Source organism: Crocuta crocuta, unplaced genomic scaffold (assembly GCF_008692635.1).
Source record: "Crocuta crocuta isolate KB4526 unplaced genomic scaffold, BGI_CrCroc_1.0 scaffold179, whole genome shotgun sequence".
Taxonomy (NCBI): domain Eukaryota; kingdom Metazoa; phylum Chordata; class Mammalia; order Carnivora; family Hyaenidae; genus Crocuta; species Crocuta crocuta.
In genome coordinates, this window is record NW_027551568.1 from 11,616,523 (window position 1) to 11,629,494 (window position 12,972).

The 12,972-nt window shown below is 41.1% G+C and overlaps 1 protein-coding gene and 1 pseudogene across 2 annotated transcripts; one reads left to right on the forward strand and one right to left on the reverse strand.

The window, feature by feature from the left end:
* Positions 1-988: 988 nt before the first annotated feature.
* FGFBP1 (fibroblast growth factor binding protein 1) lies at positions 989-1,744 on the reverse strand. Of its 2 annotated transcripts, XM_077750580.1 has the most exons (2): positions 1,260-1,744; positions 989-1,187 (listed from the first exon to the last, which is right to left on the reverse strand). In XM_077750580.1, the coding sequence occupies exons 1-2, from the start codon at positions 1,742-1,744 to the stop codon at positions 989-991; spliced, it is 684 nt and encodes a 227-aa protein (XP_077606706.1). The 2 variants fall into 2 exon arrangements, with proteins under 2 accessions (XP_077606706.1, XP_077606705.1); XM_077750579.1 differs by having other exon boundaries at positions 989-1,744.
* Positions 1,745-10,297: 8,553 nt separating this feature from the next.
* Positions 10,298-11,631, forward strand: LOC144220317 (putative elongation factor 1-alpha-like 3 pseudogene; annotated as a pseudogene).
* The last annotated feature ends 1,341 nt before the right edge of the window (positions 11,632-12,972 follow it).

Consider the following 12,972-nt stretch of genomic DNA (forward strand, 5'->3'; position numbering starts at 1 on the left):
CATCTGTGGAAAGTGCTTCCATTCTGCCCTATTTCCTACCTACAGATACTCTTTCCAAATTCCAGCTCCATAATACCTTCTCCATGAAGTTCATCCAGAGTTCTTCCAGCAACTTCCACCTCCTCTCTCTGGTTTTCCACACTGCCTTTTCCTGTTTCCATTTGAATTTTCACCACAGGACACTGTACTTAACCAAGTCTCTTTCTCCCAGGCCATAAATGAGCTCCTCAAAACCAGGGGTCCTAAATATAGCAAGAAGTAATGTCCAGCCCTGACCTGAGTAAGTGGAGGACATTCCTCTGGCTGTGGATTTGGCTTTACAAACCTTCTGGATTCAAATCTTGCCTCCCCTCTTACCATCTGCAAGACTCTGGTTTGTGTTTTTAATTATACCATGCCTTATTTGTCACACTTGAAATCAGTCATCCTAATTATTACAGTGAAAAACCATCAAACACCATGGACTAATGGATGAAAGGACAAAGATAGGGATTCTGGAATGGGTCATCTTTGGGGATGACTTAGGATGAGTGGGGAAGAAAAAGTCATTCCTTAGATATTTTTTCCACTGGCATATGGAGATTATTTATAAGTTCATTGAAAGTAGACATAAAGAAACAAAAAATGGTTCAACATATTTCTGAAAAACACTCAGAGCTTTATTAACTTTGTTAATTCACCAGAAAGTGCATTGCACTGAAATCATCACTCTTGCTCGTTCAGCTCAGGAAATGATCCTCACTGCTTATATACATATAGCTTTGTGGGCCATGGAAACATATGCTGAGGTAAACAACCTTGGAAAATAAAATTTAAAGAAATGAATATAAAGCAAATTCCAAAACACGAAAACAAAAATTATAAAATCTGTTTAAATATTCTACTGCACTCTCACAGCACAAATGTTCATCTTACTCGGAGATCTTTACCACATGCTGGAGAGCTTTACATAACACCTCCTAAAAGACTCTGTTCTCTTTTGATCTCATTAGCAGGAATCGTCCTGGACCATGGTGATGAAGAATCTGCAGACAGAGCTCCAGGATTCCCCACAGAAGTCCAGGGCTACCTTCTGCTTTATCAAGTCTGGGTCCTCTGCACACTTGGGATCACTGGTGACTATGGTTTGGGTCTCTTCAGAGGGGATGTTCTCTTTGGTCATTATCTGTTCCTTAATGGATAACTCTCTGGCTTTGTTAAGTTCCACGAGGGAGGCTTCACTGAATTTGCTCTGCTCCTTGGATGAGGGCTCCATTAACTCCTGGCTGGGTTTCTTGTTCCAAACCAAAGTGGAGTTCACCAGCTTGAGATTGGATTCTGGAAACTTCTTTCTGCACACTCTAGTTTTCAGGATGGTTTTGGCATCCCCACACAGGACCTTCTGAGAGCGCAGGTTCCTGACAATTTGTTTCCAATAGACATTCTTGTTTGACTCTAGGCAGGAAGTTGGATTGCCCTTAAAGACACACGAAAACTTGTTGTCTCGTCGGGTGCACTCGACTTTCAGGGCTATGCCTTTTTCTTGCTCAGTTGCTACCCATCTGCACTTGGCATGGTCTTGAGTGACAAATTTGCCTTCGGTCAGGTGTTTGGGTGGCTTAATCTGGGTCTCTCCCAGAGTATGCAATTTATCTGTGGTGCCTTTGCTGACACGTCTATTCTTTGCTTCCTTTTTGCTCTTCACCAATGACACCTGAGCAGCCAGAAGAAGGAATAAGAGCAGGGTGAGGCTGTGGATCCTCATGGCTTCAGTGTAGTGGGAACCTGTTTAGCAAGAACAGGTGAATCAGCGCTCGGCAATAGTTCAGCAATTCAGGGCTGCAGACGACTCTCCCTCCATCCTGACATGTGTCTCCTTGCTTAAGAGTGAGATCAAGAATCCTTCTGGCTCCTGCAATTACTAGACCAACAGCCCATCTATTCACATTTCTGCTTGACTTGAGTCTTGAATGTCAAAAAACCTACTCTTCCTTCCTTCATTCACTGTGCTCTGAGCCAAATGAACTCTCAGCCCCCACTCACTACTCCTTTACCCGTGCATTTGCTCACTCACTCACTCCTTCATTCACTCATTAAGCAAGCATTTATGGAACATCTAGTATATACCATGTACTAGGCTATATGTTGGATTTATCAATGTGAATGAGGAGGTTCATCTTAAAGAGATTAGAAGCAACTTTTTGAGGAATTTAAATAGCATTGACAAGGAGTCTGACCCAATTCTGCTCCCAACTTGATCCTGGTCAAGTCATCCTCCTCTCTGGTCTCAGTTCTCTTGGATATCGATGTGTTAGGTGTAATAATTGCTAGAGTTGCCTGGCTCCATGTGCTGGATTTCTGACCCAGTTCTACATAGACTCAGGTGACCACACAAAGAGAAAGGACATGGAAAGTGACATGAAAGGTGATGTTTGAACCAAAGTTCAAGATCAGCCACTCTTATGGCCAACAGACACATGAAACGATGCTCAGCATCCCTCCTCATCAGGGAAATACAAATCAAAACCACACTGAGATACCACCTCATGCCAGTCAGAGTGGCTAAAATGAGCAAATCAGAGAACTCTAGATGCTGGCGAGGATGTGGAGAAACGGGCACCCTCCTACACTGTTGGTGGGTATGTAAACTGGTACAGCCCCTCTGGAAAAGAGTGTGGAGGTTCCTCAGGACACTAACCATAGAACTCCCCTATGACCCAGCAATAGCACTGCTAGGAATTTACCCAAGGGATACAGAAATGCTGAGGCATAGGAGCACGTGTACCCCAATGTTCATAGCAGCACTCTCCACAATAGCTAAAATGTGGAAAGAGCCTAAGTGTCCATCAACGGACGAATAGATCAAGAAGATGTGGTTTATGTATACCATGGAATACTACATGGCAATGAGAAACAATGAAATCTGGCCATGTGTAGCAACATGGATGGACCTTGAGGGTGTTATGCTGAGTGAAATAACTCAGGCAGAGAAAGACAGATACCATATGTTTGCACATATAGGAGGATTAGGAGGAACTTGACGGAGGAACAAGGGGAAGAAGAAAGGGGGAAATGGTGGGGGAAAGGGAGAGAGGCAAACCATGAGAGACTCTTGAATGCTGACAAAAACTGAGGACTGATGGATGTGGGGGGGAGGGGGGATGGGCATGGAGGAGGACACTTGTGGGGATGAGCACTGAGTGTTATGTGGAAACTAATTTGACAATAAACTATTTGAAAAAAAAAAAAAGATCAGCCACTCTTAGATACATAGGTTTCTGTGGGGGGGGGTATTTGGGGTGCAGTAAGAGCCTAAGGAAAGGCATGAAGGAGGGGAGGTTATCCAATTTGATTGTACAAAATAAACCAAGGTGGATGGGGTGAATTTCAACCACAACATTTAGACTAGGAAGTTGAAGGGAAGGATGATATCTAATTGATTTCTGGAGCCATGTTGTGGCTCAGTGCTGAGCATGTAGAAAGCTCTCAACCAAATGCTTTTAAAAATAAATAACTGAATGAATAGGATGACCTTAAATGCTACACTAAACTGCATGGATTTTATCAGGTTGGCATTTAAAAAATGTTGAGATGAGAAGAGAAATAGTGTTCCTATTTGACACTTACTATGTGCTATGCCCTCAACAACTATTTGATTCTCACCTTGTTTAATCCACTCAATAGTTCTCCCTGGTACGTAAAAATAAATCACCCCCAGGAAACAGATGTAACATTTCAGGCTCATCTTGGCAAATAAGTTGCTCAATATCCCATAGTGAGCAAGTAAAAGGCTGGGAAAGAAGCCAGACCTGATCTCTTTGGTCTTTTGTATACCACCAACTTTGCTCACTTCTTGCCTTTCAACTTTACTCTGTCCTTTGGAAAATATTGACAACAAATAAGAAAAGTTATAAACTACTCAGGGTTTCATTTGGTGTATTTCATGATAAGATGATTCATATTGTCAGTGCTCCATTTAAAATAAAATACAGATTTTTGTTGTATAAGGGGCAGGCCCAGAAAATGGTTGAGATCTCATTTCAACCCTGGGAATGTGGCTTCTCTTTAAGACTGAGAGAGGGAGACAGTCACAGGTGTGTAGACTCCTGAAAGAAGGATGGACAGGGGTCTAAGTACACCAAGTGAATACCCCCTCGTTTATCAGAGAATTGAGACTCTGCCTCCACATGTCCCTGATGAGATTCATAGCAGGATCCTGAGGTCCTCAGGGACGTGAGAAAAAAAGGTGGAGAATGAAACACTTGAAAGAGACAGGCTCTTACCTTGTTCTTGGTATGCAGATCCAGTGCAATCCCAGATGTGAGAGTGAGCTTGTTGACCCTCAGCTGTCTCGACTGCAGTGTCAGGCACGGAAGGTCCTTCTTTTAGGGAGCCTTGGCAGAAAGGGATTTTATAACACACACAATGTCTGTCTTTATAGACTGTTTCCTCCTAGCCACACCCCTTGGGAAGGAGCCAGTTCCTGCAGGGAAAGTGGCTGGTGTAATCCTGTAAGAGTGGGGTACATGCAGGGCATTATACCTTCCTCCTCCAAGTGCTTCTCTTTCCCCCAGTGACCAGGATAGGAGCACAACTCAGCCTTTGCAGAGACCCTTCTTGATGGGATGGGGATCCCAGCAGTAATGTCTGTAGGAGAGTTATAAACAATAGCAAAACTCATAGCTTCCAAGACCTGTGCTGCCTATTTTACCTAAAGCTCTCCCTGAATTCCCATCACACCCACTCCCAAGATATGGTAACTAGTATCCCTACCATTTTATAGCTGGAAAATTGGAGTGTATTGAAAATTCAGGGCTTGTCCAAAGTCACAGGGCTGGAAGGATGAGGAGCCCAGAATTGAGCCCTGGGGCTACCTGAATGCATTGCCTGAACTTCCGTACCTGTCTCTCTCAAGAAATGCTTGGTGAATGATTGACTGAGGCTAGGGAAGCCATATCAGTTTGAGTCCGTTTTCTCCGAGGAACCTGAAGTCCCTGTGTGGGCAGAGGAATCCATGGACTCTGAGAGGCTGGTAGAGAGTGTGTTCCTGGTCTGGGGGATTTCTGCTGAAAATATTCACCTTCAGGTTGGCCTTCTATTGGCAGGGTCTCGTACCAGAATACATTCTTTTATCTCTGTGGACTTACCCCAAAACAATGAACCTCCATTTGTTCATCTACAGATTGCTGACAGTAACAGTACTTTATTTTGGGCTACATGCTAAATATTTTACGGGCTTGAGCTATTCACACAGAAAGTGAAGCAGAACGAGTCTGACTCATATTGATGTTTCAAGTTGTATTCACCTTGCCTGGTTTTCATAAAACAGACATGCTTGGTTTTCATAAGCATATTGAGGGAGACTCATTTCATAAAGAAGATATGGACTTTGCTACATTTTGTCACTCCACTTTTCATGATATTTGGGCACAAGAAATTATTTATTTTCATTTTGACTCAGGTATAAGGGAGCAACAACACCAGAGTGATAGTAAATGCCAACTGACCCTTGTCTTTGGGACATGGATAATAGAAACAGTAGGGTCTGTGGCAAATTGGGTAGTTCCTGATATCTAAGTGTTAACACACAGCATCAGTTGACTGAAAACATGTTGGCATGGGGGTCAGTATTTTAAGATTCATGAATTATTTTCATGTATAGTTTTGTAAAAATAAGAAAGGAGACTTCATGTGCTTTTAAGAAACACATTAACATCCAGATGTGTGCATACGAAATTGGGTTGGCATCTAAAAAGACATTTTCTAAAGACACTATCCTGGCCCAAAGATAGCATAGGTATAAAGATACCAAAGGTCATAACTATGGTTGATTTCCATTCAAGAGCCACCTTTTTGGGAATTCCAAGGTCACAGAGATATGGATATTGACTGGTTCACTCAGAGGTTCAAAGAGTTTCTTCATGAATTCCATCAGAGGTGGCTGTTTCCCCCAACTCCAAGCTTCCTGTAAAATAGGATCACCCCAAGATCCATCCCCATTATGCTGAACACATTGAACCATGACCTCCATGAACACACACTCACAATGTGGTATTTTGGGAGATTATTTGGACATAGGCAAAATAAAATTGCTTTGTTTCCCAGGGAGCCGTAGACCACAATGCTCTCTTTTAAAACAAGAAATTTGTCTTGATCCTCAGGTGGCAGTCAGATCCTTTCTGGAAGGAGACTGTAGGTCAGAACACGAAGTATATTTATAAGGAAACATGGACCCCAGAATATTTTTCTGATAATTGTTTCTAAACTTTGCCAGGGAACATGGAACTTCCCCCCACTGACTTTGCATGGACCTTTAGCCCTCCTGTGATCTCCTCCCAACTTCTGCCTTGATTGTTCTATTCCAAGCAGGTGGAGAATCTTAGCCCAAGCTGTGTAGCTGTTCCCCTGTTGGCTCAGCCTGTCATTCCAAACTCATTTACAAACACACACACACACACACACACACACACACACAGCACACACACTCCATCTGGGACACACTCAACCTCCCCCTACCTACCAATATTTCCTGAATACTTGGTCCACTTGCTTGCTCCCTTCCAGCTTTTGATCCTGCTGTTCCCCTTACTTGGAATGCCCTTTCAGTCCTAATTTATGAGGCACACACCTGCTCATCCTTCAAGATTCATCTCAAATGTCATTTCCTCCCTGCTGGTGTCATTGGTCCCTTCATCCTTTGCTGTGCCCTCCACCTTTTCATGGATGTTCATGGAGAGAAACAGACTCATTGCCAGTTAGTGTATACAATGTGCCAGCATCGTGATGAGGCTGTGCTATTATTTCACATCTTGATATGCTGAGAAAATAATGCACTTGCATTATACTGCACTGGGGAGCCTGGAGAGGTTTGGGGCCCCAGCAAGGCTGTCCACAACAGGTTCCCTCCACCTCCTCATGCTCCCAGGACCAAGGGGATTATTGGAGCAAACATGGACTCCTGGGGAAATATGTAAGGCTCATTGACTTTTCCCCACATGAACCCTAGGAGGAAGTGCACGTGGATCTTCATGGTACAGTCATGGAGCTGAGGCTCAGGTGGGCTGAGCAAACGTCTGGCACACCACTGGAGAAGAATTAAATGGAGGCCACTTCCAATATTCCTATTAAAAAGAAATTAATGTGCCCAAACTTTGATAAATTGTAAACTTTCACTTTCTCTCTCTCTCCTCATTCTAAATGTACATATTTTCAAATATAAGAATATTACTAGCCTTACAAGATCATTGGTATTTTTAAAAGTTTATCTATTGGTGAGAGAGAAAGAGAGAGAGAGAGAGGAGTTGAGAGAGAACACATGTGTGAGCGAGGGAGGGGCAGAAAGAAGGGAGAAAGAGAGAATCCTAAGCAGGCTCCGTGCTGTCAGCTCAGAGCCCATTGCGGGTCTTGAACCCATGAAGCACAAGAGGATGACCTGAGCTGAAATCAATAGTTGGACACTTAACCACCTGAGCCACCCAGGCAGCCCTAGCCTTACAAATAATTATAAAGTTGGTTCTCTTGCCCCATATCTCACCCAATGTTTTCTATCATTCATCATTTACATTATATGCTACATTTATAAAACCACTGAACCAATATGGATACATTATTACTAGTTGAACTTCATATTTTGTTCAGCCCTCCATACTGTTTACCTAGTATTCTTTTAAAAATCATTAATAAACTATTTTGAAGAGTAGTTTTTGGTTCCCAGAAAAATATCCAGAGAATTATCACATATACCCTGTCATTCTCTGACACAGCTAATGGCCCTTGACAACACCCTCCACTGGGGAGGTACAATCATTATAGTTGATGAAACTTTCTTGACACATTATAATTACTCAAAGTCCGTATTTTCCAAAATAGCTCACTCTTTTTTTAATTTTTATTTTTTAAATAGTTTATTGTCAAGTTGGTTTCCATATACCACCCAGTGCTCATCCCCACAAGTGCCCTCCTCCATGCCCATCACCCCCCTTCCTCTCACTCCTATCAGCCCTCAGTTTGTTCTAGACATTCAAGGGTGTACAATCTATGTATTTTGACAAATGTATAATGGCATATTTCCACAATTATGGCATCATGAAGAGTACTTTCACTGCCCTAAAAATCCTGCGTGCCACCTATTTATCCCTTCTTCTCCCAACACCTGGTAATCTTCAATCTTTTTTTTTTTTTTACTGTTTTCATGGTTTTGCCTTTCACAAATATCATATAGTTAGAATCATACCAATTTATTCTTTTCAGATTGGCTTCTTTCACTCAGTCATATGATTTTAAATTCCTGCCATGTCTTTTCATGGCTTGATAACTCATTTCTTTTTAGCACTAAATAATATTCCATTGTCTGGATGGTCCACAGTTTATCTATCCTCCTACTAAAGGGCATATCGGTTTCTTGTGACATGTTTTCGGAGTTATGAATAAAGCTGTTATAAACATTCATGTGGAGATTTGGATGTGAACATAAGTTTTCATCTCCTAATGGATGATCTCGGCCAAGATTCCACATGAAAGTTAACACTCATGACTCTTCAAGTTCCTCTCATCTGTGATGATTCTTAGCTGCTCCTTTTTTTCTGACGACCTTGAGAGTTTTCAGGAGACTGGGCAGGTATTTTGAGACTGCATCCCTTTTGGAACTTGCCTGGTGTTTTTCTCATGATTGGGGTTATGTCATTCTTCTTTTAATCAAAGATTTAAATGATGGATTCCAAGTTTCCATGGGGAGTTCCATAAAGTCTGAATGATACTCAAAGATTAAGGCTGGTAGTTGAATGCATGTCTCATGCAGTCGGGTCACTGGCAGGTGACTTCAAGTTCAAAAGCTGATTTTACATTTTACTCTCATTTGTTAGGTACTGTAATATGGTTCTTTGACATGGGGGCTGGTACCTGTAAGTGCAATCACCATTCTCATACTGAGTGAGATTTTGTTCTGAGCTGAATCTTAACTGTGCAGTAATGCCAGGCCAAATTTGGTAGAAAATCAGTCCCTTCACCAAAAGTGACCTCATGTTTAAACAGAATGCCAAGTTGATGCATCAAAGCAATATTACTCTGTCAAATCATGTGCTTTGAAAACTTATTCATTGGCAGAAAAGGAGGAAACTGGCTAAACAACATCAGCTGAAAGCTAGTTCGGTGGCAAAAAACATTCATCTTAGACCTACTGAACAGTATTAGCATTTCCAGTTTAAAGTGCTCATTAGTCATGGGATTTCTGAATCCCTATTCAGAAAATCAGATGATGCATAGTGCTAAAGGTTTACTTCAGAAGCGGGGTGATGGGCATGGAGGAGGGCACTTGTTGGGATGAGCACCAGGTGTTATATGGAAACCAACTTGACAATAAACGATTTAAGGAAGAAAAAAATGTAAAATTATTGACAAAAATAAGCAAGTTACAAGGGAACACAAAAAATATAATTCCAAACACATAAAAGACAAAAACATGCATAATCAAACAATCTATATTTTAAAGTGATCTGTATAGATGGTAAAATCATAGAGAAGACTACAGGAATATTCACAACAATGGTTTTCTCTAATAGAGGAGAAAAAGAAATGTGATCAGAGAGGCACAAAGGGGGGATTTTAAGTGATAGAAATTATTATCATTCTAATATACTGTTATAATATTAAACGTGAAAAGAAAAAGCACGGGTATTATTTTATTATCATTCTTTAAATACTACATGTATATTTTCTATGTAGCACTTTTATATGTAAAACAGATTTACAATAAAGATAAATAAATATCCATAGATCCCCTGTAAAAAAATAAATAAAAAATATAAACTTAGCATCATCACTAAGTAAAAAATAGTCAGTCAGAGAAAGACAAATACCATACGATTTCACTCATCATGTGGAATTTAAGAAACAAAACAAATGAACAAAGAGAAAAAAAGAAAAACAAAAAACCAGACTCTTAACTACAGAGAACAAACTGGTGCCAGGGACATAGGGATGGGTGAAATAGGTGAGGGGGGATAAGAGTACACTTACTGTGATGAGCACTAAGTAATGTATAGAATTGTTGAAGCCTATATTGTACATCTGAAACACTGTATGTTAATTATCTTGAATTTTTAAAAAGAGAAAAATAGACATTTTGGTATCATCAAAAAAAAAAAAAGAAAGAAAGAAAGAAAGAAAAAGAAAAAAAGACCCCACAGAGTTGATAGGGGACAGCATTTGGTATGAGTGCTAATTGAAAGTCTATTAAAGTTTATTTATCTTAGCTTTTTTTGCAATGGGTTTGCCACCAGAGCATGGGTGTCATGAAAACCACCACTAAATCTAAAGCAAAATGGAAAAGGAAAAGACTCGTATCAATATCATTGTCATTGGACATGTAGTGTTGAGAAGTCTACCACTACTGGTCATCTGATCTCCAAATGTGGTGGGATCAACAAAAGAACTTCAAAAAATTTGAGGAGGCTACTGAGATGGGAAAGGGCTCTTTCAAGTGTGCCTGAGTCTTGGAGAGACTGAAAGCTGAATGTGAACACGGTAACACCACTGGTATCTCCCTGTAGAAATTCAAGATCAGCAAGTATTATGTGACCATCATGGGTGCTCCAGAACACAGATTTTATCAAAAACTTGATTACAGGCACATCTCAGGCTAACTGTGCCGTCCTGATTGTCACTGCTGGTGATGGTGAATTTGAAGCAGGTCTCTCTAAGAGTGGACAGAACTATGGGCATGCCCTTTTGACTTACACACTGGGTGTAAAGCAACGTATTGTTGGTGTTAACAAAAGAATTCCACTGAGCCTCTGGAAGTCAGCACGTACATTAGTAAAATTGGCCACAGCCCTGACACAGTAGCATTTGTGCCAATTTCTGGTTGGAAAGGTGACAGCATGCTGGAGCAAATGCTAACATGGCTTGGTTCAAAGGGATGGAAAGTCAACATACAGATGGTAATGCCAGTGGAACCACATGCTTAAAGCTCTGGATTGCATTCTGCCACCAACTCGTCCAGCTGACAAGCCTTTGTGTCTGTCCCTCTAGGTCATCTACAAAATTGGTGGTATCGATACAGTCCCTGTGGGCCCGTGCGGAGACTTCAGTGTTCTTAAACCAGGCATGGTGGCCACCTTTGTTCCAGTGAATGTTACAACTGAAGTAAAGTCTGTTAAAATGCATCATGAAGCTTTGAGTGAGGCTCTTCCTGGGCACAGTGTCAAGACTATATCTTTCAAAGATGTTCATTGTGGCAATGTGACTGGTGACAGCAAAAATGACCCACCAATGGAAGCAGCTGGCTTCATGGCTCAGGTGATTATCCTGAACCATCCAGGCCAAATCGGTGCTGGAGATGTACCTTTGCTGGATGGTCACATGGCCCACATTGCTTGCAAGTTTGCTGAGCTGAATAAGATTGATCACTATTCTGGAAAAAGGCTAGAAGATGGTCCCAAGTCCTTGAAATCTGGGGATGCTGTCATCATTGATATGGTTGCGGCAGGCCTATGTGTACTAGGAGCTTCTCTGACTATCTTCCTTGAAGCTGTTTTGCTGTTTGTGACATGAGACAGACAATTGATGTGGGTGTCATCAAAGCAGTGGACAAGAAGGTAGCTGGAGGTGACAAGGTCACCAAGTTTTGCCCAGAAAACTCAAAAGGCTAAATGAATATTATCCCCAAAACCTGCCAACCCAGTCTTAATCAGTGGTGGAGGAATGGTCTCGGAACTGTTTGTGTCAATTGACCATTTAAGTTTAATAATAAAAGACTGGTTAATGATAATAAAGCATCATAAAACCTTCTGAAGGAATGGAGAGTGTTTTGTGGACCATTTGTGTGTGTGTGTGTGTGTGTGTGTGTGTGTGTGTGTCTGGCAGTTTTAAGTTATTAGCTTTTAAATTTAGTACTTTTTAATGGAAATGACTAAAAATCTGCCATAGAATTTTGAGACCCATGTACAAAACTTGATCCCGCTAAAAAGCAACTCATGGTTTTGTATTAAATTAAGCCAAAAGAAAGTGCTGTTTGTGGTAGGTAAAAATGACAGAGGATGAGCAATTTTTAATAGATTTACATAATAATAATAGTTAGGGGCTTTCCCTTAAGTAATAGAGCTGATTCAGTGTTTTATATGTTCCTTATAATTATTTTTTTAGTGTCTTATAACAAATTTTCCATATAAAGAAAGTTCATTGATCATTTTTGTGTTCTTCATACCTTTTCTTTTTTTAAAAAACAGATTATCACTCTAAAACACTGTAAACATCTTTTAAAGAAGTTTGATCCTTTTGGATAACATTTCCAAAATACACAGATGGCTGTATGTCTATACACACACATACACATACATGCACACACACATATCACATGTGGGTTTGCACATATATGCACACCTGCCACCTCAGTATCTCTGGGCAGAAGAGTCTACATTTAAAATTTTCATTCTCTAACTGACGTTTGTTCCAAAGTATGCCAGTTGCCCACCTGGAAAGCTGGCAAAAGGAGAAGACAAGCTTCCCTTTTTCTATGTTACTGCTGTGAGTCACCATGAGTTTGGGCAAAGGAATTGGTGCTACTGTCACATGAAGAGGTGAAGATATTTAGATGAAAATCATCAGAAAACAGCTGAAAAGGCCTGTAAGTCACCTGGGACCAATCGCACCCATGCCCAGAGAACCAAATACTCCACATGCTGACATTGGTTGGCTCTAGGAAGTATAGGGCTGATGTCTAACCAGATATCATCCATTCTGCCATGCAATCATTTATTCACTCTGTCATTCCCTCATTCTTCTGTTCACCCAAAGAGCACTCATGAAGCACCTAAGGGCCAGGCTCTCTCTGTCATTGAATGGAATCCAGTTCAGAGTGGCATGTCCTCTTCATTAAAAAGATGGCAGACAATGGGGGGAAGACAAGGATATCAATCATGAAAATATAGGAGTAATTGCTATATTGGTGGGACAGTTGGGGTGATCTGGCTGGAGACATCTAATCTCGCCAGAGGC